The sequence below is a fragment of the Schistocerca gregaria genome, chromosome 1 (genome assembly GCF_023897955.1).
Source record: "Schistocerca gregaria isolate iqSchGreg1 chromosome 1, iqSchGreg1.2, whole genome shotgun sequence".
Classification (NCBI taxonomy): domain Eukaryota; kingdom Metazoa; phylum Arthropoda; class Insecta; order Orthoptera; family Acrididae; genus Schistocerca; species Schistocerca gregaria.
Window position 1 is genome coordinate 769,206,420 of NC_064920.1, and position 25,720 is coordinate 769,232,139.

Here is a 25,720-nt window from a genome sequence, read left to right on the forward strand (position 1 = left end):
AACACTAGCCTGTTGATGCTACGTACTGATGTGCTTGATGCTAGTACTGTAGAGCAATCAGTCGCATGTCAATACATGCACCGAAGTCAACATTACCTTCCTTCAATTAGGCCAACTGGCGGTGAATCGAGGAAGTACAGTACACACTGACGAAAGTAAAATGAGCTCTAACATGGAAATTGAGCGTTTCCGGACACATGTCCACGTAACATCTTTTCGTTATTTGTGTGTGAGGAATGTTTCCTGAAAGTTTGGCCGTACCTTTTTGTAACACCCTGTACACTGTTTTATATGCCTGCTGGGGCCACATTGCGTAGTTAGCAAAAACCTCATTTCTATGCACCAGGAATTGCATGGTGACGACTGGGCACAAGAGAAATTAAGGGACGAAGACAGATTTTTTGCACGCGATCTATTTAGCGACGAAGCGTCATTATCAACATCGTGTCGTAAACGGGCATAATATGCACTATTTGGCAACGGAAAATCCACGATGGCTGCGACAAGTGGAACATCAGCGACTTTGGCGGGTTAATGTATGGTGCGGCGTTATGGGAGGAAGGATAATTGGCCAGCATTTTATCGATGGCAATCTAAATGGTGCAATGTATGCTGATTTCCTATGTAGTGTTCTACCGACATTACTACGAGATGTTTCACGACATGACAGAATGGCGATGTACTTCCAACATGATGGATGTCCGGCACATAGCTTGCATGCAGTTGAAGCGGTACTAAATAGCATATTTCATGACAGGTGGATTGGTCGTCGTCGAAGCACGTTCACCGGATCTGACGTCCCCTGATTTCTTTCTGTGGGGAAAATTGAAGGATATTTGCTATCGCGATCCACCGACAACGCCTGACAACATGCGTCAGCGCCGTTTCAATGCATGTGCGAACATTACGGAAGGCGAACTACTCGCTGTTGAGAGGAATGTCGTTAGACGTATTGCCAAATACATAACGGTCGACGGACCTCATTTTGAGCATTTATTGCATTAATGTGGTATTTACAGATAATCACGCTGTAACAGCATGCGTTCTCAGAATTGATAAGTACAAAAAGGTACATTTATCACAATGGAACAAACGAAATAAAATGTTCAAACGTACCTACGTTGTGTATTTCAATTTAAAAATCCTACCTATTAGCAACTTTTCGTCTAAAATTGTGAGCCATATGTTTCTGACTATCACAGCGCCATCTATCACAAACCGAAAAAAGTGGTCCAACTGAAACATTTGTATTTCATTATGTACTACACGAATATGTAATAAAAATGGGGATTCCTATTTTTTTAAAAAAACGCGGTTAATATTCGTTTGACCTATGGCAGCGCCATCTAGCGGGCCAGCCATAGCCCCATCTGGTTCCCCCCTTCAAGCTAGACAAGTTTCGTTCTTTGTAGTTTTTTCGTTTGACGCTTATTTCGTGAAATATTTGGCCCGGTCACGATCAATGGAGCATCCTGTATATATTTAGATACCATACGGCGCTCCACTAGGTATATAAAAGACGCATGTGTTCGAATGAAATGTGTCAAAATTTGAATGGAATCAGTGCAGAACTTTCGGAGATTTTAAGATTTTGAACAAATGGACATGATATTTTTGCTAACAGCTTATGCTCTTATATATCGCGCTTCAGTAGGTATATAAACACATGCACGTATTTGAATACAATGTCCTGTCAAAATTTCAAATTAATTGGTGAAGAACTTTTGGAGATTTAATTTCCTAAACAAACTAACTTTTACATCTACATAAATAATGATACAAATGTTGGTTTGCTCAAAATATTAAATCTATGAAAGTTCTTCTATGATTGTTTCGAAATTTTAACAGCATGTTGCATTCATTTACACGCCTGTTCTTATGTACCTATTTCTAATATATATAAGGTATCAATAAATATGTAATCTGTAAATGTGAAACATTACTACCAAAATTTCGAAAAGTGTCTGACATATTTACTTTAAATATTTACACAATACTCTGATGAACATTCGGACAGACAGGGTAAATATTCTTAATATATAAATATGTATATAATATGGAATAGTGATAAACGTACACCGAAAGTGTTAAAAATTACTAGATCAATTACGTCAAATTTTTATATATTACTGTAATAAATGTGTGGACACATACAGGCAATGTATTTTAATATATATAATACATACATATACAAATAAGATATACATAAAATAGTGAAACATTATAAGAAAACAGGAACGTTGTATTTGTGGCTTATCAGTTTGTGAGTAGACCTACTATAGAATCAGAATTTTCACATAAACAAGGCTCAAGGTCAGAGAAAGGGGGGTAATGGGAAATGGGCAGAAGAGCGGCAGGAAATGGATATAGAAAGCGGAAAAAAGGAGGTGGACAGGGAGAGGGGAGATACGATGATGGACAGAAAAAGGAGGAAGGAGATGGAGATGGTCAAAGAAATGGAGAAGGACGGAGACAGAAGGGAGAAAAAGATTAGGACACGTATCCAACGCCCATAAAAATTAGAATCGTGTACTTTTTTCTCTGTCTCTTTTTCCCCTTAATCAGTCTGACTCAAGCAAAGCGCTCCGGTAGCACCTAGTAGTAAATATAAAAAGGCTTGCCCTTCGCGTAGGTTGTACAAAAATCGTGTAGCAATAGAAAAGACATCTGAGTACCTTGTGTGCTTACGCCGCGCCTGGTGTTCGCAGATCTGCTCGTGGGAGAAGGACAAGCAGAGCCAGCTGTACAACCTGGTGGAGGAGGTGCGCGACCTCATCGTCAAGGGACAGCTCATCTACACGGTGCGTGACCGCGACGTCGTAGTGACCGAACTCGCCGGTAAGTGCCAGCGAGGGTTACGTGCAGAACCTGAGTACAGGTGTCACAGTGGGATTTGAATGTGCTGCTCTCGAACGGGAGTTTAGTGCCCCAAGTACTGGTCGTGTCTCTCTGTAACAGAGAGGGCAGTATGCTGTGTTCACCGCTTGTAAAGCTGCATCTGACACGTGAAGGACGCAAACTATGGACCACCGATTAGCACATATTTCGCGCGTTTGTAGTACATACTTGAATGTAACAAATACTTCTGTAGAAGAATTTTCCGTGTCCGCTTAAATAAATTGTTTCGCAATAATAACATCAGTTGCGATGACATAAAACGATTGAAAATAAATATGCATTATTAACTAAATTTTACTCTGATTTCGAGACTGTTCTTAGTTTTCTTCTGTCCTGTACAGTTCTTTTGCAACGGAATAAAGTTTCTTTCCCATAGGAATTTTATTAGGACAACGAACTGGGAACGTGAAAATGCCCTGCTTTTGATGTGGGCGGGCTATTCGGCTATCTAGGCAAAACAGACGCCTTGCAGTGTGAAGGTTTGTTCAAATCGGTGATATTTTGTACCTGTGACGAAATATATCTTGCATGAACCGCTTTCTTCCCACAAGAAAATACACTGGTATCCAAAATTAAAACTACAAACGGAAATTTTGCATGGCTCCCTTTATTTTACCACAAAATAGCATAAACAAGTGATAGTAAAGTATAACCAACAAGTTCCCCACGTACGCGTACACCACCATTAATTACTCTAACACGCAAACATAGGGGCTGGTGTGAGACGTTCCCTGCGGGGTTCACCGGGGGCCGAACCGCACAATAACCCTGAAAGAGCGGGGAGGCGGAGGGGTGACGTGGACTGCGGTAGTCGTCGTGGGCTTGTGGACCACTGCGGCTGCGGCGGGGACGGAGCCTCTCCGTCGTTTCGAGGCCCCAGGTTAACATACAATAAAATACAAAGTATAAACAATTTAAAGAATACAGAAGCAAACAAATAGAAACAATGTAAAGAACACAGAACGTGAACAACTGCAACATACATAATGGTAGATAAAAATATTCTTCGTTTTTCCAAATTAACGAAATTGCGCAAACATTCCGAAAACTGGTTAACGTACTCAGTATAGGTTCTGACCATGTGTAGCAGCGATATAGGCTTGACAACTAGGGCGTGCTGTGAATAATGTCATAAATCTGTTGTTGAGACAATAACCCCCATTCTTTCTGCAGAGCTGCTCGCAAGTCCTGGACAGTGGTTGGTGGATGCTGACATTATGCAGCCCGTCTCCCTAGTTCATCCCCGCCATGCTCTATGGGATTCAGATTAAGAGAGCGAGCAGGCCACGCCATGCGTGCAATATCTTCTGTTTCCAGTAAAACATCAACCACCCGTGCCCTATGCCGTCAAGCATTATCGTCCATTAATACGCAGTCTGGCACCTCGCAAGAACCGCACGTGAATTCCTAAGATCTCAACACGATACTGGACAACAGATAAACCTTACCAGTTCACCCACACAGTTTTATGAAAAGGTGTTCCAGTAGCCAACATCATCCTTGCCGACACCATTAGGGAGCGTCCTCGATATCGATATCTTTTCACAATGTTTGGAACCGAAAACGTGTTCCAGGTTCCCTCCACGTGCGAATCTGTCCAGAATCACTCCCCAAACAATTGGGACTCATCTGTGGAAAGAACATTGGCCCACTGTTTGACTGTCCACGTGGCATGTTAATGACTCCACTCTAGACGTTGCCTTCTGGGAAGACAGCTCAGAGGTACACAATACACCAGGCTTCTAACAATAAAGACAACTCTGCCGAAGTCCTCTGTACTCCGTGTGCCTCTATACAATACGCCCAGTGGATCCTGCGAGATCAGATGCCAACTGCCGTGCAGTGCTGGTCCTCTCTTTTTTATGTCACACGTGGCCGGCCCTGCCCACCTCTTGGGGATGCAGTTTCGGTCTCTCTACACCGTCGCCACTTCCGAGAAACAACAGAACGATTCACATTAAGCCACTGGGCCACATCAATTTGCGACTGTCCTGCTTACATTCTTCCTATGGCCCTCCACCCCAGAGTGCCATACTGCTCCGTCTGCGACATTGTACACAGCGCCTGTGGACGTGGGACTACCCGCAAACACTACCTCGTTTGACCTGACGTAAACCTTGGCGTGGTTGTCCGTTTGGAACGTCATAGTCCGTGCAGAACACTGCTTCTATTGACAGTATGTGTGATTGTACCTTCAATTAGAAACAGGACGGGGAAATAACTGTTTATTACTTTAATTTTGGACACCAGCGTATTTCTTCCTCCGCTAAAAATCAAAGCGGGTTTGGTGAAAGAGATTGTTAAGTGCTCTTCCACAAGATGAATGAAATCTTTTTTTTTTTTTTTCACGAAGATCATGAATTTGCGGATATAACGAATCTTAGAGAAAAAAATGCCTGGGCCCCCTACACGTCTGTTTTTGAAAACTTTCTACGGAATAAAACACATCCATATTACGAGAACATTATCAAAACTACGTCGCAAATTTTCAAGAAGTTGTGTTGTCCATGAGCATAAAAGTCCATGGCGACGAGACATTATAATGAAGAGCAAGGAGAAAGGTTCCACCAGGACGTTAAAGGAGATGCAGAAGAGGGAACAGAGAAGATGAAATAAAAATATTAACGAATGTTGCAAGGAACAGAAAATATCACGATTCAGTGACGAAATGAAAAACATAAAAGTTTGAACATTCCGTTTAAGGGACTGCCCATTACGCTGCTAAAATAATAGTTTATAGTATTTTTCTTACCGGATTGTATCTCTAAAAGAACAAAATAATAATTGCAGAAACACAGATCTTGGTTCAAAAGTTATTGAGAATGTTTCAATTATTAAAAGCTTTAAGATAGCTTATTTTGTGAAAAACCATGACGTGGTAGCACGAAAGGAAATAAAATTTTCAAAATCAGCATTAAAAAATTGATTCTCAAACACCTATTGTTTTATATATCATCTGGCAAAAGGTTTAAAGCCGCAAACTTGTACAGTCATAGTGTAACATTCGTGACGAGGTATAATAAGGAGTCATGGTGAACATGTGCATATGTTTGTATCGTAGTAAACTTATACGGGGCTATACATGCTTTGAATTATGTACACTGCATTTATGATACGCGCTCTGCAGTTATTACAAGTATTATTGTTCCTTTCCGAAGAAACATGTTTCGCTGTAACAATGCAAGTGTTAGTTGAAGATTAGAGTGTTAGTTGAAGATTAGAAGAAGAAAAAAAAAGAAAATGACTAACGCTGTACTGCAAAGAATTGTTGACTGCCGGATTAGGCGGTTGCGCTAGCACCGCTACTCGACAGCTGGCTGTCTGGTATGGTATTCAGCACTCTCTCAAAACTTTGAGCCTCGATTTCTCGAAAACGATTGATAAGCACGCTGCACTAAAACAGAATGTGTCACACCTGTGTATGTACCACAATCGTGTGAAATACACTCCTGGAAATGGAAAAAAGAACACATTGACACCGGTGTGTCAGACCCACCATACTTGCTCCGGACACTGCGAGAGGGCTGTACAAGCAATGATAACACGCACGGCACAGCGGACACACCAGGAACCGCGGTGTTGGCCGTCGAATGGCGCTAGCTGCGCAGCATTTGTGCACCGCCGCCGTCAGTGTCAGCCAGTTTGCCGTGGCATACGGAGCTCCATCGCAGTCTTTAACACTGGTAGCATGCCGCGACAGCGTGGACGTGAACCGTATGTGCAGTTGACGGACTTTGAGCGAGGGCGTACTGTGCGCATGCGGGAGGCCGGGTGGACGTACCGTCGAATTGCTCAACACGTGGGGCGTGAGGTCTCCACAGTACATCGATGTTGTCGCCAGTGGTCGGCGGAAGGTGCACGTGCCCGTCGACCTGGGACCGGACCGCAGCGACGCACGGATGCACGCCAAGACCGTAGAATCCTACGCAGTGCCGTAGGGGACCGCACCGCCACTTCCCAGCAAATTAGGGACACTGTTGCTCCTGGGGTATCGGCGAGGACCATTCGCAACCGTCTCCTTGAAGCTGGGCTACGGTCCCGCACACCGTTAGGCCGTCTTCCGCTCACACCCCAACATCGTGCAGCCCGCCTCCAGTGGTGTCGCGACAGGCGTGAATGGAGGGACGAATGGAGACGTGTCGTCTTCAGCGATGAGAGTCGCTTCTGCCTTGGTGCCAATGATGGTCGTATGCGTGTTTGGCGCCGTGCAAGTAAGCGCCACAATCAGGACTGCATATGACCGAGGCACACAGGGCCAACACCTGGCATCATGGTGTGGGGAGCGATCTCCTACACTGGCCGTACACCTCTGGTGATCGTCGAGGGGACACTGAATAGTGCACGGTACATCCAAACCGTCATCGAACCCATCGTTCTACCATTCCTAGACCGGCAAGGGAACTTGCTGTTCCAACAGGACAATGCACGTCCGCATGTATCCCGTGCCACCCAACGTGCGCTAGAAGGTGTAAGTCAACTACCCTGGCCAGCAAGATCTCCGGATCTGTCCCCCATTGAGCATGTTTGGGACTGGATGAAGCGTCGTCTCACGCGGTCTGCACGTCCGGCACGAACGCTGGTCCAACTGAGGCGCCAGGTGGAAATGGCATGGCAAGCCGTTCCACAGGACTACATCCAGCATCTCTACGATCGTCTCCATGGGAGAATAGCAGCCTGCATTGCTGCGAAAGGTGGATATACACTGTACTAGTGCCGACATTGTGCATGCTCTGTTGCCTGTGTCTATGTGCCTGTGGTTCTGTCAGTGTGATGTATCTGACCCCAGGAATGTGTCAATAAAGTTTCCCCTTTTGGGACAATGAATTCACGGTGTTCGTATTTCAATTTCCAGGAGTGTATGAGTAAAATGGTGACCCGTTGTGTGTTTGCTTACATCGTTAAGTCGTGATTGCCGTCCCCCAGCATGAAAGAGAGAACGTTGCACGTTACTGGAGTTGCGCGTACGGAATAGGGGTGGTGGGAGGGCAGGGGAGAAGGGAAGGCGGGGGAGCAGTCCGTGACGGTTAATCGCTGGTGGAGCAGCCAGGCCTTCCGTCTCGCAACTCGTAAGCTTTCCTTAGGAAAGCGTAATTAAAATTGCCATTTTCGTAATGTTTCGCCACTGGGCTTTTAACTGAGGTGATCTACAAACAGACTATGTCCGATACAGATAAAAAAACCGTGTCCCTAATTGTTCTTGACGCGTCTGTAATTAATTGCCACAAAAAATTAGTAATTAATGACGATAAAGATCTTCTGGCATAAAAGATGTTTATTTACTTAATTTATTGAACTTTAAACAACAGAACACGCATAACTATGTACTACTTATCCACATTGATATTAGACACTAACCAAAGTACATTCATTCCGTAGAAGTCACAGACTGTTCAAGTTTTTCATAATAAATCTTACCATAAGTCTGTTAACTCCCCTATAAATTATTCCACTTGCCAGTGTCACACTAACGTCGATTATTCATATATAACACGCAAGCTCCCCTAGTCCCGTACATTTACTTCTGCTCAACATGAACCACTCAGCGTTTTGTCATTAATCTTTATCTGTCAACTAAATATACTCCATGGTACGATTTCTAAAAACTTCTCAACTCAGTTCCCGCAATACGCGGGGTTTCTAATCTAGTCAAGTAATTTATACTCGTATTTTAAAATTTTAAAAAAAATTATTTATTACTTTCAGTGAAGTCTTCTACCAGTTTCCATAAATGATTTAAATTTTTCAGTTAAACTTAACCCAAAAATTTAACTTTTAGTGTTAGATGTTACTTTTCAGTTTCAGCATGCTGCCTGTACATCAGTACCTTTTAAAAACTGTTTTGAACAAATGTCAACAAAAGTATATGAAATTTACATTTTTTAATTTTTTGCGGTGGTCTTAAATTACCTCCCTCCGTCCCTCTAATATTACACGTTCTTGTTAGAATGATGGTATTGCTAAGAGTGCGCTGAACGATATTTTTGGGTTCTGTACCCCACTTACACATCAATGCTTCATTAATATAACAATAACAATTACCAACTGTCATTTTAATTCTTTTGGGATGGGCCTGTAGTACCGCACCTCCACACCCACCTCCTTCCCCCAAACTTTGCCAGAGGTGACACAACTGTTTGATTTCTATACAGGATGTACCACAATTAGTGACAAGGTGAGAGGGGCGCACAGTGCAAGATTTGTATACAGTGTGTATCGCGATTAGTCGCGAACTCTGACACGGGCAAAAGTGTACGAGGGAATACGGGAGGAGTTGGAGGGGAGAGGCCCTGTGCCCAGTGTGTATTCAGCCGTTCTCTTTTGAGTACTTTCATTTAAGAAATTATCTAGCGGAGAAGTACCAGGTGTACGACAGATAGTTCTGTAATATGACAAACTGTAATCATATGCCGTGAGATAATTTTTTTTAACGAACTCTTTGTCGACGAGACGTTAAACCACTTTCCTTCCTTTGATTTTCGCCATTACTGGTCACTGCTGAAGAAGAATGGATAAACACCGAAAATGCAATAAAGAAAGCTGCAAAAGAAAAAGAAAACCACCGAAGGTCTCGATTAAAAACGTACTCAACAGCAATTTCGGAGGTAATATAAGAAAAACAAACACCGTATAACAGATGTCTATCACACCCTACTCTGGAAAACAGATAAATCTATAAACAGAAAAGGGACTACACAAAAGGTGTAGTAAAGAAAGTCCACCAGAAAGCCTGCGACAGATACACTTAGGTGGCAAAAGTCATGAGACAGCGAATGACCATATACAGATGGCACAAGGTATAAAAGGGCAGTCAATTGGAGGATCTGTTATTTGTACTCAGAGGATTCACTTGAGAAGGTGTCCAACCTGATTATGGCCACACGACGGGAATTAACAGACCTCGAACGCGGAATGGTGGTTGTAACGAGACGCATGGGACATTCCATTTCGGAAATCGTTAGGAAATTCAGTATTCCGAGATCCACAGCGTCAAGAGTCTATCGAGCTTACAAAATTTCAGGCATTATATTTCACCACAGCCAATGCAGTGGCTGATGGTCTACACTTAATGACCGAGAGCAGCGTCGTTTGCGAAGAATTGTCAGTGCTGACAGACAAGCAGTACTGCGTGAAATAACCGCAAAAATCAACGTGGGACGTACGATGAACGTATCAGTTAGGACAGTATGCCGAAATTTGGCGGTAATGGGCTATGGCAGCAGACGGCCGACGAGAGTGGCTTTGCTAACACCATGATGTCGCGTGCAGCACCTCTCCTGGACTCATGACCATATCGCCTGGATCCCAGACAACAACACCACTTGTATGAACATCAAGACCTAAGATGGAAACCCAGTTCTAAGCAAAGAAGGGAAAGCAGAAAGGTGGAAGGAGTATATAGAGGGTCTATACAAGGGCGATGTACTTGAGGACAATATTATGGAAATGGAAGAGGATGTAGATGAACATGAAATGGGAGATACGATACAGCGTGAAGAGTTTGACAGAGCACTGAAAGACCTGAGTCGAAACAAGGCCCCCGGAGTAGACAACATTCCATTGGAACTACTGACGGCCTTCGGAGAGCCAGTCCTGACAAAACTCTACCATCTGGTGAGCAAGATGTATGAGACAGGCGAAATACCATCGGACTTCAAGAAGAATATAATAATTCCAATCCCAAAGAAAGCAGTTGTTGACAGATGTGAAAATTACCGAACTATCGGTTTAATAAGTCACAGCTGCAAAATACTAACGCGAATTCTTTACAGACGAATGGGAAAACTAGTAGAAGCCGACCTCGGGGAAGATCAGTTTGGATTCCGTAGAAATGTTGGAACACGTGAGGCAATACTGACCCTACGACTTATCTTAGAAGCTAGATTAAGGAAGGGCAAACCTACGTTTCCAGCATTTGTAGACTTAGAGAAAGCTTTTGACAATGTTGACTGGAATACTCTCTTTCAAATTCTGAAGGCGGCAGGGGTAAAATACAGGGAGCGAAAGGCTATTTACAATTTGTATAGAAACCAGATGGCAGTTATTAGAGTCGAGGGGCATGAAAGGGAAGCACTGGTTGGGAAGGGAGTGAGACAGGGTTATAGTGTCTCCCCGATGTTATTCAATCTGTATATTGAGCAAGCAGTAAAGGAAACAAAATAAAAATTCGGAGTAGGTATTAAAATCCACGGAGAAGAAATAAAAACTCTGAGGTTTGCCGATGACATTGTAATTCTGTCAGAGACAGCAAAGGACTTGGAAGAGCAGTTGAACGGAATGAATAGTGTCTTGAAAGGAGGATATAAGATGAACGTCAACAAAAGCAAAACGAGGATAATGGAATATAGTCGAATTAAGTCGGGTGATGCTGAGGGAATTAGATTAGGAAATGAGACACTTAAAATAGTATGGAGTTTTGCTGTTTGGGGAGCAAAATAACTGATGATGGTTGAAGTAGAGAGGATATAAAATGTAGACTGGCAATGGCAAGGAAAGCGTTTCTGAAGAAGAGACATTTGTTAACATCGAGTATAGATTTAAGTGTCAGGAAGTCATTTCTGAAAGTATTTGTATGGAGTGTAGCCATGTATGGAAGTGAAACATGGACGATAACTAGTTTGGACAAGAAGAGAATAGAAGATTTCGAAATGTGATGCTACAGAAAAATGCTGAAGATTAGATGGGTAGATCACATAACTAATGAGGAAGTATTGAATAGGACTGGAGAGAAGAGAAGTTTGTGGCACAACTTGACCAGAAGAAGGGATCGGTTGGTAGGACATGTTCTGAGGCATCAAGGGATCACCAATTTAGTATTAGAGGGCAGCGTGGAGGGTAAAAATCGTAGAGGGAGACCAAGAGATGAATACACTAAGTAGATTCAGAAGGATGTAGGTTGCAGTAGGTACTGGGAGATGAAGAAGCTTGCACAGGATAGAATAGCATGGAGAGCTGCATCAAACCAGTCTCAGGACTGAAGACCGCAACAACAACAACCCAGACAACTGGAAAACCGTGGCCTGATCAGATGAGCTCCAATTTCAGTTGGTGACGGCTGATGGTGGCCCAGACCCCACGAACCCATGGACCTAAGTTGTCAACAAGGCACTGTGCAAGTTGGTGGTAGCTGCATAATGATGTGGACTGTGTTTTCATGTAATGGACTGGGTCTTCTGGCGTTAGGAACTTTGTTATTAATCACAGTGAGGCTGTAACTGTTGGTTGGTTATATTTACTGACAAAATGCAACCTAGCGTTAGATTGCGTACTTACGGCTATCCTGTGTGGCCGTTTTTAGTACGACTTTAAAAGAGAGAGAGATTATTAATTGATCACCGATGCGTCGGTTCTCGATTGTGTTCAGGAGACGTACGGATTGATTATGCGAAGGGGTTTTCTTAATTGACCTTTTGACCCGGACTGCCTTCGCGCAATCAGAATCTTCGATGAAAATACCTAAGGGACCTATTTGAATATTAAAATGGAAATGCAAATTAGTGGCATTTCGTAAGAGAAAGATTAACAGATCGGAAGTTGAACACATTAGTGGTCTCCCAAATACAATCGAGACACCGCGATAAAGAGCAAACCTGTAACAAAGCTCATATACAATTTGAACATCATTTTTGGTTAGTGAAAGAAAAGAATAAGAAGGAAATTACTGCATCGTAAGATATTAATATATTTTGAACAAACTGGCATTAAACTTCTACACATTGACAAATACACAATAAATGCATGACTTACATCTGATATTTCTTTTGTAAATGGCGCAGTCCAATAATAGCCAATAATCGCTGCTTTATCACTCCGTTCCTTCTTAAAATTAAATGTCCTTGCGTGTGCATAAGTACATTGTACCCTCACTCGGGTTACCGAAATCTTTGTTCGTCATTTCACATAGTTTTTACACAAAATAAAAATGCAAGTTGTAGCAGTGCTATGTAGTACGTCTTAATATGTCGGCGACCAAATGTACAAGGGATAATGAAGTCTCTAGAATATTTCTTAACAAAAGATAGATTGTTCTTTCTTCTGTTTCGCAGCTTCTTGCTATCAAGCGCTGCGGCACTGATTTTAAATACCTGCGCCCAGTGGCTCATAGTGTTTATTTAGAACATTTAAACGCTGGACCAGCGTTTTGGTATTGGCGCACATTTAAAAAAAATATTTCATCTCTTTTACTCTCGCGCTGTGATGCTTAGCATCTTTACGAACTACAGCTCGTTGGCTGTCCTTTTCTTTAATGGCAAATATCTCACATGCAAAGTAGCTGAAATCCAATAATATTACAGTCCTCAAGTCCAACTGAAACGATCGTTGACTGGAAATGAATATTTTTCGGCTATTTGGAGACCATTTCCAGCCGTTCATGGACTTCATGTTTCCAAACAACGATGGAACTTTTATGAATGACAATGCACAATGTCACCGGGCCACAACTGTTCGTAATTGGTTTGAGTTTTGCAGAATTCGGAAGTACAATTTGGCCACCCATATCGCCCGATTGAGTCCCATCGACCGTTTATGGTCGTAATAGAGTGTTTAGGTCGTGCACAGTATCCTTCACCTACAACACTTCCGCAATTATGGAGAACTGTAGAGGCGTATGGACTTCCAGTGACATGTTGCGTCCGTGACCGACGAGCTGCTGGACTACGGCGGGCCAAAGAGGTGCGACACGATACTAGAAGGCAGTTTTTTCACCTGAGTGTATGCTGGTAATATAGAACGTGATATTCATGATCACCAGTAGTAAGAATATAAGGCTTTGAAGGCTTTAAGTAAAATAGAAAAGTATACAATTTGACTAATATTACCAAAAGGGGTGGATTAAATATTTTAAAAACCTGTGGTGTCATACTTACATGGGAGAGAAGAAAAGAAAGATCCATAATCATAAGTAAAAGCCCTAGATGACCTAACAATGAAAGTACTAACACCAGCTTCGAAAACTACAAAAAATCGAAAAGCAACAGGTTAAGATGGAATTAATCCGAAGTTAATTAATTGTGGACGATTGTAACTACATCTAAAATTGTTACATTTGTTTAACATATTTTGGAAGCAACAATATGTAGCACGAAAAAGGAAGAAAGCAAAACCAATATCGACGTATAAGAAAGGAGAAAGAATACATGTCAAAATGCAGAGGGATAAGCCTCTGTGACGCAGCATCTAAAGAATTTTAAACACAAGTTTAAAAACAATAGCATAATGTTTGATAGCGGAGGAGGAACAGGTCGGTTCATATTACAACAGTTTACTGAAAGGCAGGAGACTTTAACAAAAAAAACACTTATTGGTTTTAAAGATTTTGCGAAAGTTTTGATAACGTGCATAGAGAAAAATTATGCAGAATAGTGGAGTACAGGTGTTACCCTTTACAGTTTACAGCAGCTATCAAAAGTCTGTATAAAGAAACATCAGTAATCTTAGATGTAGAAGGCATATACACAGACGCGATAGAAGTACATACAGGAGCGAGACAGGGGTGTAGTTTATCCCCTACCCTGTTCAGTATTTGATGATGAAGTTCGCAGATGCGATCCTAAGATGAACACCGGAGTACCACTTAACAATTCCGTGCAAACTAAAATCACTCCTATATGCTGACAAACTTACACGATTTTTTTTAAGGATAAGGTGATTTACAATAAGGAATTTATGAACTAAATAAAATATGAATGGGATATAATATGAAAATATCTTCTAGTAAATTTAAGTCAATGGCATTTTGTGGAAAACATTCAGTGAGAAGTAACATAGTAGTTGGTGACAAGACAATAGAAAAGATAAGATAATTTAGCTATTTTGGATGTAAAACATCGTATGAATACGAATATGCAGATTTGGATGTATCTGTGGAACAATTAACAGAACCTTAAAACATAAAACACAGAAAAAGCGCGAGTGAAATTTTATATAACAGTTACACTACCAAGCGTATTACATGGAAGTGAATCGTGGGTATCGAATAAAAGACAAAAAAACAAATACAAGGAGTAGAAATAAGATTTCATCGTACACTGAAGGGATGCAAAAAAAAATAAACAAAAAACGTAATAAAGATATCCGAAAGTAGTTGAAAATTTGGAACGTGAAAGAAAAACAGGATGAAAAAAAAAAAGAAATAGAATGAACAAGTACAGAGAATTGATCCAGGGAGACTACCATGTCATTTAAAAAAACTTTAAACCAGTAGGGAACAGATACCTCGGCAGACCGAGAAGAAACTGGAAACCATAATAAGCCATAGTTGACCTAATGCGGAAAGTGCATAATAGAAGAGTGGTGACTGCGATGTGAATAGGACGAGGTCCACGTGTTTATTTCCTCTCTGAATTGTCGTTAAATGTTCCTGCTCAACAGTGGAATGCCCAATCTCCTCGCGCGGCTTGATTGTTATCTTTAATGACGTTTTAATTTTTATAATTTTTATGATAATTTGAATGGTTATTGAGTGTTTTTCTATTGTTATTCATAATTCCATACATTCGGAAGTAAAAATAGCATTAATTTCTAACATTTCTTCTGAAATGGAATACGACTGTACAGTCATGGGTGTGGCTCCCCAGGGCTGTTAGACAGAGTATTTCCGGAGAAGGAGGGGTGTGTCTTGGAGTATTAGCACCCCGTTATCCGTACGAGGTATTCTGGGAGGAACATTTGAGTCCTGTGCTTCCTGAGGATATTTTCGGCGTCACTGGACGCTGCTTATTAGGAGCGGACTCGTTTACTGACAACCGTCTCTTGTTCCTGGCTGTCGGCTGAGTTTTTCTCGTGCTGTGGCCTGATGCACCTACGATGATGAAATGTCTCTCCTGGTACTCATTTCTTCTCCGATGTCTATACAGCATCGGAGCCGTTTCGTTGTGACAGAGCGATACGAGTGCCGAAACTGTCAGACTCTCTTTCAATTGGCCGGAAGTGTCGCACTTTACACTCGTTTGCGTTCCGAAGGACGTTTTGATGTTGTCGTAAACAGGTATGTTCTCTTCATTCATCAGTGGCAGTATCAAGAATTAAATCATTTCCCAGTACTTACATACATACATACATACATACATACACACATTAATCCTTGTTACATAGATCATGAATACGGGATTTCGTAATTATGTGGTACGTGTCACTTAAAATAAGTTTTCTTTATACAAAATTTATTTTTTTAGAGTTACTATTTCATATCTAAGAATTCATCTATTGAGTAGAAGGAGTTGTCATTCAGAAATTCTTTTAATTTGCTTTTAAATTTTGGTTGGCTATCTGTCAGACTTTTAATACTATTTGGAAAATGACCAAAGATTTTTGTGGCAGCGTAATTCATCCCTTTCTGTGCCAAAGTGCGATTTAATCCAGAATAGTGAAGATCATCATTTCTTCTAGCGTTGTAGCTATGCACTTCATTGTTATTTTTGAATTGGGATGGGTTGCTAATGACAAATTTCATAAGTGAATAAATGTATTGCGAAGGTACTGTGAAATCCCGAGTTCCTTAAGCAAATGTCTGCAAGGTAAACTTGGGTGGGCTCCAGCTATTAGTCTGATTGCACGCTTTTGTGCAATGAATACATTTTATGCCATATGAAAGCAGTGAATGAAAATATGTGTAGTAGGCTACTTTACTGATATTTTTATCACCAAAATTTGAAATAACCCTAATAGCATAAGTAGCTGAACCTAACCGTTTCAGCTGATCGATGTGTTTCTTCCAATTCAATTTCCCATCAGCGCACACACCCAGAAATATTGAGTATTCTGCCTTAGCAACAGACTTCTGTTCATAGTCTATATTTATCAATGGTGTTATGCCATTAACTGTACAGAAGTGTATAAACTGTGTTTTCTCAAAATTTAGTGAGAGTCAATTTGCGAAGAATCACTTAATAATTTTCTGAAAGACATTATTTGCAATTTCCTCAGCTGATTGTTGCTTGTTGGATGTGATTACTATACTTGAACTTACGAGTCTGAACAACTTGACTCTTCCTGTAACAAAATGGTTCAAATGGCTCTGAACACTACGGGATTTAACAACTGAGGTCTTAGAACGTAGAACTACTTAAACCTAACTAACCTCACACACATCCATGCCCGAGGCAGGATTCGAACCTCCGACCGTAGCGGTCGCGCGGTTCCAGACTGAAGCGCCTAGAACCGCTCGGCCACAACGACCGGGTCTTCCTGTAACGCACAATGTGTCTCCATTCTAGACTATGTACGTCCTCATAGCGCGACAGTAAGCACAGTTGGTTGGCGGTGTTGCAGGAGACAAGGGCCGCTACGTTACAAGAGCAACGATGGAGGGCAGCAGTCCCATGGTGATGGCGGGAGACAAGCTGTGCTTCGCCTCCCGGACGGGCACCGACATCTGCGTCCACGAGAACAGCAAGGAATCGCGCTTCAAGCAGCTTCAGCAGTTCAAGGTCAGCACTGTTTCTCTGACGGTGTCACTTACACGACTATACCGATACACCGCAAGTCACCTTACCGCGTGTGGCGGGGAACACTCCCGTTACCACTATCTGTTCTGACTCAGGAAAAACTAATCGTCCGTCTCTGAATGTTTAAACAATTCACTGACAGCAGAAGTACTCTCCGCTACACACCGTAAGGAACATGGCATTAGTCTGGCTGCTGCTACCAGCTACATTTTGCAGCTCATGGTCGAACAGAGCTGATCTTCACAAATCAGAGTTTCAGGATTCCGCTTTCATTCTTACGGAGATGTTCTCCACCAAAAATGTTTTCTTATAATCAGTTCCCCGGCTTGGCGCCACCCGTGTTGATATGCGTTTTCGCGACAACCTTTCCATCTCACAACAACAGTTATGACCACAGATCTTGAGTATTTACTTAACACATTCAACTTTCTGTATTCCCCAACAAGGGTTGTCCTTTGTGACTCCCCTAGTGCTTTCATCATAAAAATAAACATGATTTAAACATTACACTATGTATTCTCCCACGTTTGCTGGAATGTCACTGGATTTCGTTTCATGTGGAGCGGAAGCAAAGATGTATTGTAATCAGTCACGTGTTACAGTAAGGATACGTTTTGTACTATGTGTTACAGGCATGTCGACTCGACCACAGTACTGGACAACAGTTTTATCGGCGCATTTAATTTGGACAGCGCTGACTATACAGCTTGTCCAACTTACCACCAATTAAGTGAACAATCACGGTTAAGACGAGTAAAGAGACGAGTACAAAAAAATGTAGCTTACAATGTCATTTAATTTTCAAACAGAATGAAATAATATACAGCACAACTCTGGCAATGCGCATCTTAGGGGACCAGATGGAAAAAAAAACATGGTCTCTTTGATAGAAAACATAATTCTGTGAGTAAAAACAGTTGATGAAAATTCTTAACTTCAACACAGGGTAATTTTTCTGCTTGCGTTATGTGTGACTTAAAACTATATTGCAGGGATTCCAGCGTATTGTTAAATGTTGAAGCCCTTCAAGCCAGTCATCTCGTAATCTCTAAGTTCTCCCATATCTGAATCCGAGGAATCCACTTGACTACTGGAACTGTCGTCTGCTACACTGACAACGCGGCGACCAGCAACAGGGTCTATGAAACGGTCCAAGTGCCACATTGACTCCTCTTCTAGTACGACTTGCTGTTCCATATCCCTCCAGCGTTAGGTATTAATATGTTATAAAGCTCCATATAATTGATCCAGTATACCTGATAGCTTAAATGTCTTGCTATTTACTGAAAATATTCAATAGCCTAGATCGCATAATTATTTCTCTATTAAAGACAATAAGTTTCGACAGACTTTGTTGTCACTAGCAGTTCGTAAAAATCTTTTGGTTATGAAACGTGTTCAGCCTTGCTATATCCTGCGACAAATCCTGAAATTGGATCCAGATCAGCTCAGTTGGGTACAAATTCGAGTGGTACGGTAGCAAGTGTAAAATGGTGCCATTTGTATTGTGTGCCCGATGCACTGAAAACTATTGTTTTCCATGTTTCTACGACGTTATTCACTCTGGTCCGTATGAGGCCACATCTGTATAAATAAAGGGTATCTGATTTTTCACTTTTGTCCCAAAATTTAATTTGTAGTGTTTTCTTGATTTAAATTATTTTTATGAACAGTGTTTTACAAAATATCGACAAATGAGAATTTGTATTTCTAACGAAATCTGGAATTTTGCATGTGATATATAATCAGAAACAGGAAGACTTGCTATTTTCGTAAAATATGATTATGATATATGTGTTACTTAGCATATATTTGATAATTTTTACATTTAGATGATGCAGGTATTCTTTGTTTTCTGATTCACAGGGAAAGAGTAAAACTGATGACTCTCAGTTTTCTTCAGGATTTATAGAGTAACTCACGCGAAAACTTATTCCATCACTAAGAAACGATGTATCGTTTTCCATTAAGTTAGTTGAGACGTGGATATGTACATGTGCCTAACGTTTCCATTCCACACCTACATATTTACTGCTGAAAATAGTATCTGAAAAATGCCAGAAATTTGGTTCAAAAATGGTTCAAATGGCTCTGAGCACTATGCGACGTAACTTCTGAGGTCTTCAGTCGCCTAGAACTTAGAACTAATTAAACCTAACTAACCTAAGGACATCACACACATCCATTCCCGAGGCAGGATTCGAACCTGCGACCGTAGCGGTAGCTCGGTTCCAGGCTCTAGCGCCTAGAACCGCACCGCAACTCCGTCCGGCTAGAAATTTGGTATCCATATGATAAAATCTATGGGCATGGAGTCCTTCACCCACATTCTCACTATACTTAAACTTATATTCAATACAGTTCGATTTCTTAGGTCCTGAGCAATTTTCATTAACTGTTGTCTGAAAATCATCTCAGTACCATTTACCACCTTCTACGATATTTCGATAGCGTGAAGTTTTATCTTCATGTGGCTACCAAGATGAAGGGAAGATGATAACACATTACGTTGTCAAAATATTGCAAGAAATCGGTGATGAATACTGCTGAATATCACAGAGTAGTTCAGAATCGTTCTACATCTGGAAAATTATACATCTCGTTATATGGCTCTACTTTGTTTTCACCAAAATTGTTCACGTTTCGAGGATACTGCGCTTAGTTGCGGATTGGGAGCGTCTAAGTAAATTTTTTTGGTACATTCAACACAGTATCTTCAAAATGACATGAATATTACAAATTCTGATCTCGTGTGGTGAAGGGAAGCTTTTTATCATTTAGCAGCATAATTATGGTCTGTTCAATGAATTCATTAGTTTCTGAGAAAATCAGACAGCCCGATCAATAGTTTGCTAGGTTGTCTTAATACGGGAGACGTCGCCTACATGTAAGGCGTAACTCATGGTTTTGATGTGTAATCTAGCGCATGCGATGTGTCGAAACTTATTTCAAGAGACATAATGTTATCTCTTACAGTACAAACTTAGGACTGAGAAAGTCAGGGGTACTGCGGAGAAAGGGTCTTTCATTTTATTTCAAGGCTGATATATCACAGAAAAAATAAAGAATAATTCTCAAAAAAAGTAAATTCAGCAGCTGTCAGTGCTGCTATTTAGTACGAACGAATATCTGTTTTGCTCCGCCACGTTCACGTACAGACAGCCGTTTATGTTTAAAACTACATTTAGCTTTCTCTATACATGGATGATTGCTGTTTTTAATTGTGGCGATAGCTACTAGGGCTGGTGGTGCCAAGCAGCAAAAAACTATGTAGAAATGCACAAATTTACTGCAGTTGGCCCTAAAAATTAATTCAACGTAAACAACATAGGAAGATTAGAACTGAGTTTGTTTTATGTTACTTACGCCGAACATCCTGTATAATTTTATAACACTACTGACTGCCTTTGAAGAAGTTCATATATCCCGAAATAATGAACAAGAGTAAATACCTTTTAGCATTTCGGATACGACATAGTAGACAATGCAGAATACTAAAACCACACACACACACACACACACACACACACACACACACACACAGACAGAGAGAGAGAGAGAGAGAGAGAGAGAGAGAGAGAGAGAGAGAGAGAGAGAGATCTAAATATTTCGGCCACACTGAAGTTTAACCACAAAGATGGAGCTTTACGAAGTCTGTCAAAGAAGTTGCACCTGGAGTGTACAAATATTTCAGTATTATACGTTGAATGAGTATTAATTATAACTAACATAAGCAATTAAAAACGTTTTATCCTTAGACTATTATGGGAACGTATATTAAATATTGTGAAAGACAAAAGACAAGCAAAAATAATTATGAGAGACAGCTCTCTATATTTGAATTTTATTTAAGTAGATGTTATGACCCCCAGCTGCCCGTTTTTATTAACTTTTTTCTATTGTATAAGAGACAAACGGTGGGATAAAATTTCATTTTTTGTAAGAATAATACTGCTTTAACATACAGAATTGCTTCGCAGCATGTCAATTTTCGACAATACGCCACAGGAAATCGCTAAAATAATTAGAAACTCTCATGCTTTGTTGCACTATTGCTAACAATGTTCGTCTATGAAGAAATCGAAGACAACGACTAAATTTTCATGTCTTCAGAAATCACTGAAGCAAAAGCGACGCCTATACGAAAGATTCCGAAGGAACATCTACCCAAAAACTCCTATCCACCTTTTCTTTCCCTGCTTTGTTAATTACAAATGGTTTTCTTGAAAGCCTGGGTGTGTGAAAACAGTGGGTTAGTTTATAAATAACTTTGTTACCAGTGACGGTTTTCTTTTATTTATGTTGTACACTACGCTTTTCGGAAAATGATTCCATTTTCAGGTGTGTATTTCTTTGTACTAGTCCATTCTCTCTTAATGTTTTCTATATGCGAGGATATGATTTGTTTTGTCGCCTTTACTGCAATATTTAAAAAAACGCGCGATTTTTTAGTTAGTTATCGACTTTTATATATAGTTGGTGCCGAAATTTGGAAACACTCGTACTTACAGTTTTCTTATGGACTAAATACATATAAAATCGATAACTAACTAAAAAATTGAGCTCTTTTATACACTACTGCCCATTAATATTGCTACACCAAGAAGTAACGCAGATGATAAACGGGTATTCATTGGACAAATATATTATACTAGAACTGACATGCGATTACATTTTCACGCAAATTGGGTGCATAGATCCTGAGAAATCAGTACCTTTGGCCGTAATAACGGCCTTGATACGCCTTGGCATTCAGTCAAACAGAGCTTGGATGGTGTGTACAGGTACAGCTGCCCATGCAGCTTCAACACAATACCCCAGTTCATCAAGAGTAGTGGCTGGCGTATTGTGACAAGCCAGTTGCTCGCCCACCATTGACCAGACGTTTTCAATTGGTGAGAGATCTGGAGAATGTGCTGGACAGGGCAGCAGTCGAACATTTTCTGTATCCAGAAAGGCGTGTACAGGACCTGCAACATGGGGTCGTGCATTATCCTGCTAAAATGTAGGGTTTCGCAGGGATCGAATGAAGGGTAGAGCCACGGGTCGTAGCACATCTGAAATCTAATGTCCACTGTTCAAAGTGCCGTCAATGCGAACAAGAGGTGACCGAGACGTGTAACCAATGGCACCCCATACCATCACGCTGGGTGATACGGCAGTATGGCAATGACGAATACATGCCTCCAATGTGTGTTCACCGCGATGTCGCCAAACACGGATGCGACCATCGTGATGCTGTAATCACAACCCGGATTCATCCGAAAAAACGACGTTTTGCCATTCGTGCACCCAGGGTCGTCGTTCAGTACACCATCGCAGGCACTCCTGTCTGTGATGCAGCGTCAGTGGTAACCGCAGCCATGGTCTCCGAGCTTGTAGTCCATGCTGCTGCAAACGTCGTCGAACTGTTCGTGCAGATGGTTGTTGACTTGCAAACGTCCCCATCTGTTGACTCAGGGATCGAGACGTGGCTGCACGATCCGTTATAGCCATGCGGATAAGATGCCTGTCATCTCGACTGCAAGTGACACGAGGCCGTTGGGGTCCAGCACGGCGTTCCGTATTACCCTCCTGAACCCACCGATTCCATATTCTGCTAACAGTCATTGGATCTCGAGCAACGTGAGCAGCAATGTCACGATACGATAAACCGCAATCGCGATGGACTACAATCCGACCTTTATCAAAGTCGGGAACGTAACGGTACGCATTTCTCCTCCTTACACGAAGCATCACAACAACGTTTCACCAGGCAACGCCGGTCAACTGCTGTTTGCGTATGAGAAATCGGTTGGAAACTTCCCCCATATCAGCACGTTGTAGGTGTCGCCACCGGCGCCAACCTTGTGTGAATGCTCTGAAAAGCTAATCATTTCGATATCACAGCATCTTCTTCCTGTCGGTTAATTTCCGCGTCTGTAGCACGTCATCTTCGTGGTGTAGCAATTTTAATGGCCAGTAGTGTATATTGCAATGGAGTCAACAAAATAAAGCTGTACCTCACACATCGAAAACATTTCAAAAAAATGGAATAGTAAAAAGAAATACACTCTTGGAAATGGGAATCATTTCCCGAAACGAGTCGTGTAAAAGCGTAAATAAAAGGAAACCGTGACTGGTAGCAGTAAGTTATTTACAAAAGAACTTCATTTCTGTTAGTAACAAAGTTTCTGCTTACTGATGGAAACGCTCTTTGTGTCGAACAGACGTATGAGACGGTTGACGTTGTCCGCAGGCGCACGACATGATCCTGAACGCTCTGGCGGCGGTCGGCGACTCGGCGCTGTTCAGCGGCAGCTGGGACAAGACGGTGAAGCGCTGGGACCTAGGCACGTTCGAGTGCACCGGCACCTGCGACGTCGGCGTCTGCGTCAGCTCGCTGGCCGTCGGCGACCAGGGACAGGTCTACGCCGCCGGCTCCAACGGACACATCTGCCGCATCGACAGCAAGTAGGCCGGCGTCCGCGCCGCCCGGCTATCGCCTCGCGGTTCAGCATCCACCGCGTTACTGTGTCGACAACAGCTGCTCCCGGTCCACATGGGTTCTATCCCGTGCCACCGGCGGACGATGCAGTATCGTAGTATTTAAGCAACTTTCATATAATAAAAATGACTCCAGGAACGGTTACTACTACCTGAGCAAGTAACAAGCAAGACTTTTGTAAAAGCGATGTCGTAATCTTGCAGAAAAGAAGCCGTTTCGCGTATTTTATCAGTCTATCATTACCATCGAAGCACACAACGAACTGCAAGTTGTCTCAAGTAACGATGTTCTTGAATGTGACAGTAATTTAGAAAGCTCAGATTTCTTCTCATTTGCAAACAGTAATATTTTTATGGAGTAGTTAATTTTATGAATATATGTATTACTGTAGACATATTGCAAACTAGCTATTGCTAGTTTTCGGCACCACTTAGTTATACTTAATGTAACACTAGTACATTTAAGCCACAATTAGCTGATATTTCACAGAACTCTGATATATTATTCTGCCTTAAAAGTTAGTGAATGATTTATTTCTGACACAATGTTTAACTGAAATTCTGTTTGTTCGTAATCTTCTGAAAGTAGTTTTCGAGTCCATTTCTAGCGACTGATGTTTGCAATGCACCCATGTAACAAGTCTTTAGCCACAACGTATACCCTGTTGTCAATTTTTCACTCATTGCTCCATATGCAGTTGAATCGCGACCCTTTCTTTCTCATCATAACTGACAATTTTTGACGAAAACAATCAAGTGTCATGTCTGTTAAAACATAAAATTTTCTAAGCACTCCAGCACAAGAGCCTATCTAGCTCTGGTTGTTCTCAGGACGCATGAGCTTTAACCGCGATAAGGAGAACACTGTCCACAACAAATTTAATAAATCGACGTAGTACTGGTTTGTTTAGCCACAGAGACATATATTGGACTTCTGAGCTCAAACTGGTTCCTGTTTCAGCAGCTGAGAAACACGTAAAGTAACGTAGAATAGGTATTTCTAAAAGCATGTGCTGAGACGTCTTCACATTAAAGTTTTCTTATTTCACCGTAATATTTGTAATGTAACGAACAACATATGATTATGTCATATTTAAAGTAACTGTTATAGAAAGTAAAACATGAAATAATCTGTTGCAGTAAGACTTAAACGTATCTTATCAGTGTTATTTACACGGAAAATATGTAACTAATTCCCCACTGCATGCGTCCTATCGGTATAAAATGTGTTCAATTAAGATTAGATAATACACTTCTAGTACAAAAGTAGTAGGGAAATACTTAGGGATCAAAACTGAAATCTTAACGTCTTATATTTAAATGTACCAATTTTATCCATATTTATTCTTTTTGCATTATTCACCCAGATAATTTAGATTTAAGTTTATCCTTATAATTACTAACGTAGTTCGGTTACTGTGAGTGTAACTATTCCAAACCTTTCTATTTGGCAATAACTAAAAATGTAAAACTTGACAACGAGCTTTGTACTTCACATAGTTACTATTATGTTTTCTGTACTGAAATGTCAGTACCATTTTACTATTCCTAAAATGATTGTAAAACATTTAAACTGGCTGAGAATAAATTATAAAAGTAGAACTGTGGTGTATAACAGTGTTTTCTTTTCCTTTGTTTTATTAAATCTACAGATAATCTTCCCTAACAGATGGACGCATCCGTCAGATTATAGCAACCACTGCTTTACTTTTTGTTACATTTACTCATTTTGTTTAAAGGAGGAAGTCAGTGAGCCTACTCTCGTGCCTTCTGGTCCATTCGTTTAGAGAGAACCGTTTCCCAAAAGGTAGTAGCGTAATTGACGTGCGTGATATGATTCACCTCATATCGGTGTTTATTGTAAGTTCCTACAGTCTTATATCCACACTTTG

At 41.2% G+C, this 25,720-nt stretch overlaps 1 protein-coding gene across 1 annotated transcript in view; it reads left to right on the plus strand.

The window, feature by feature from the left end:
* The window catches only part of LOC126268239 (myosin heavy chain kinase B), a 73,883-nt gene extending 48,453 nt beyond the window's left edge, over nt 1–25,430 (plus strand). Inside the window, exons 3-5 of the mRNA XM_049973895.1 lie at nt 2,709–2,838; nt 17,167–17,324; nt 23,581–25,430. Coding sequence (XP_049829852.1) covers nt 2,709–2,838; nt 17,167–17,324; nt 23,581–23,799 — 507 coding nt within the window. The 3' untranslated portion in view covers nt 23,800–25,430. The remainder of the gene's footprint in view (nt 1–2,708; nt 2,839–17,166; nt 17,325–23,580) is intronic.
* The last annotated feature ends 290 nt before the right edge of the window (nt 25,431–25,720 follow it).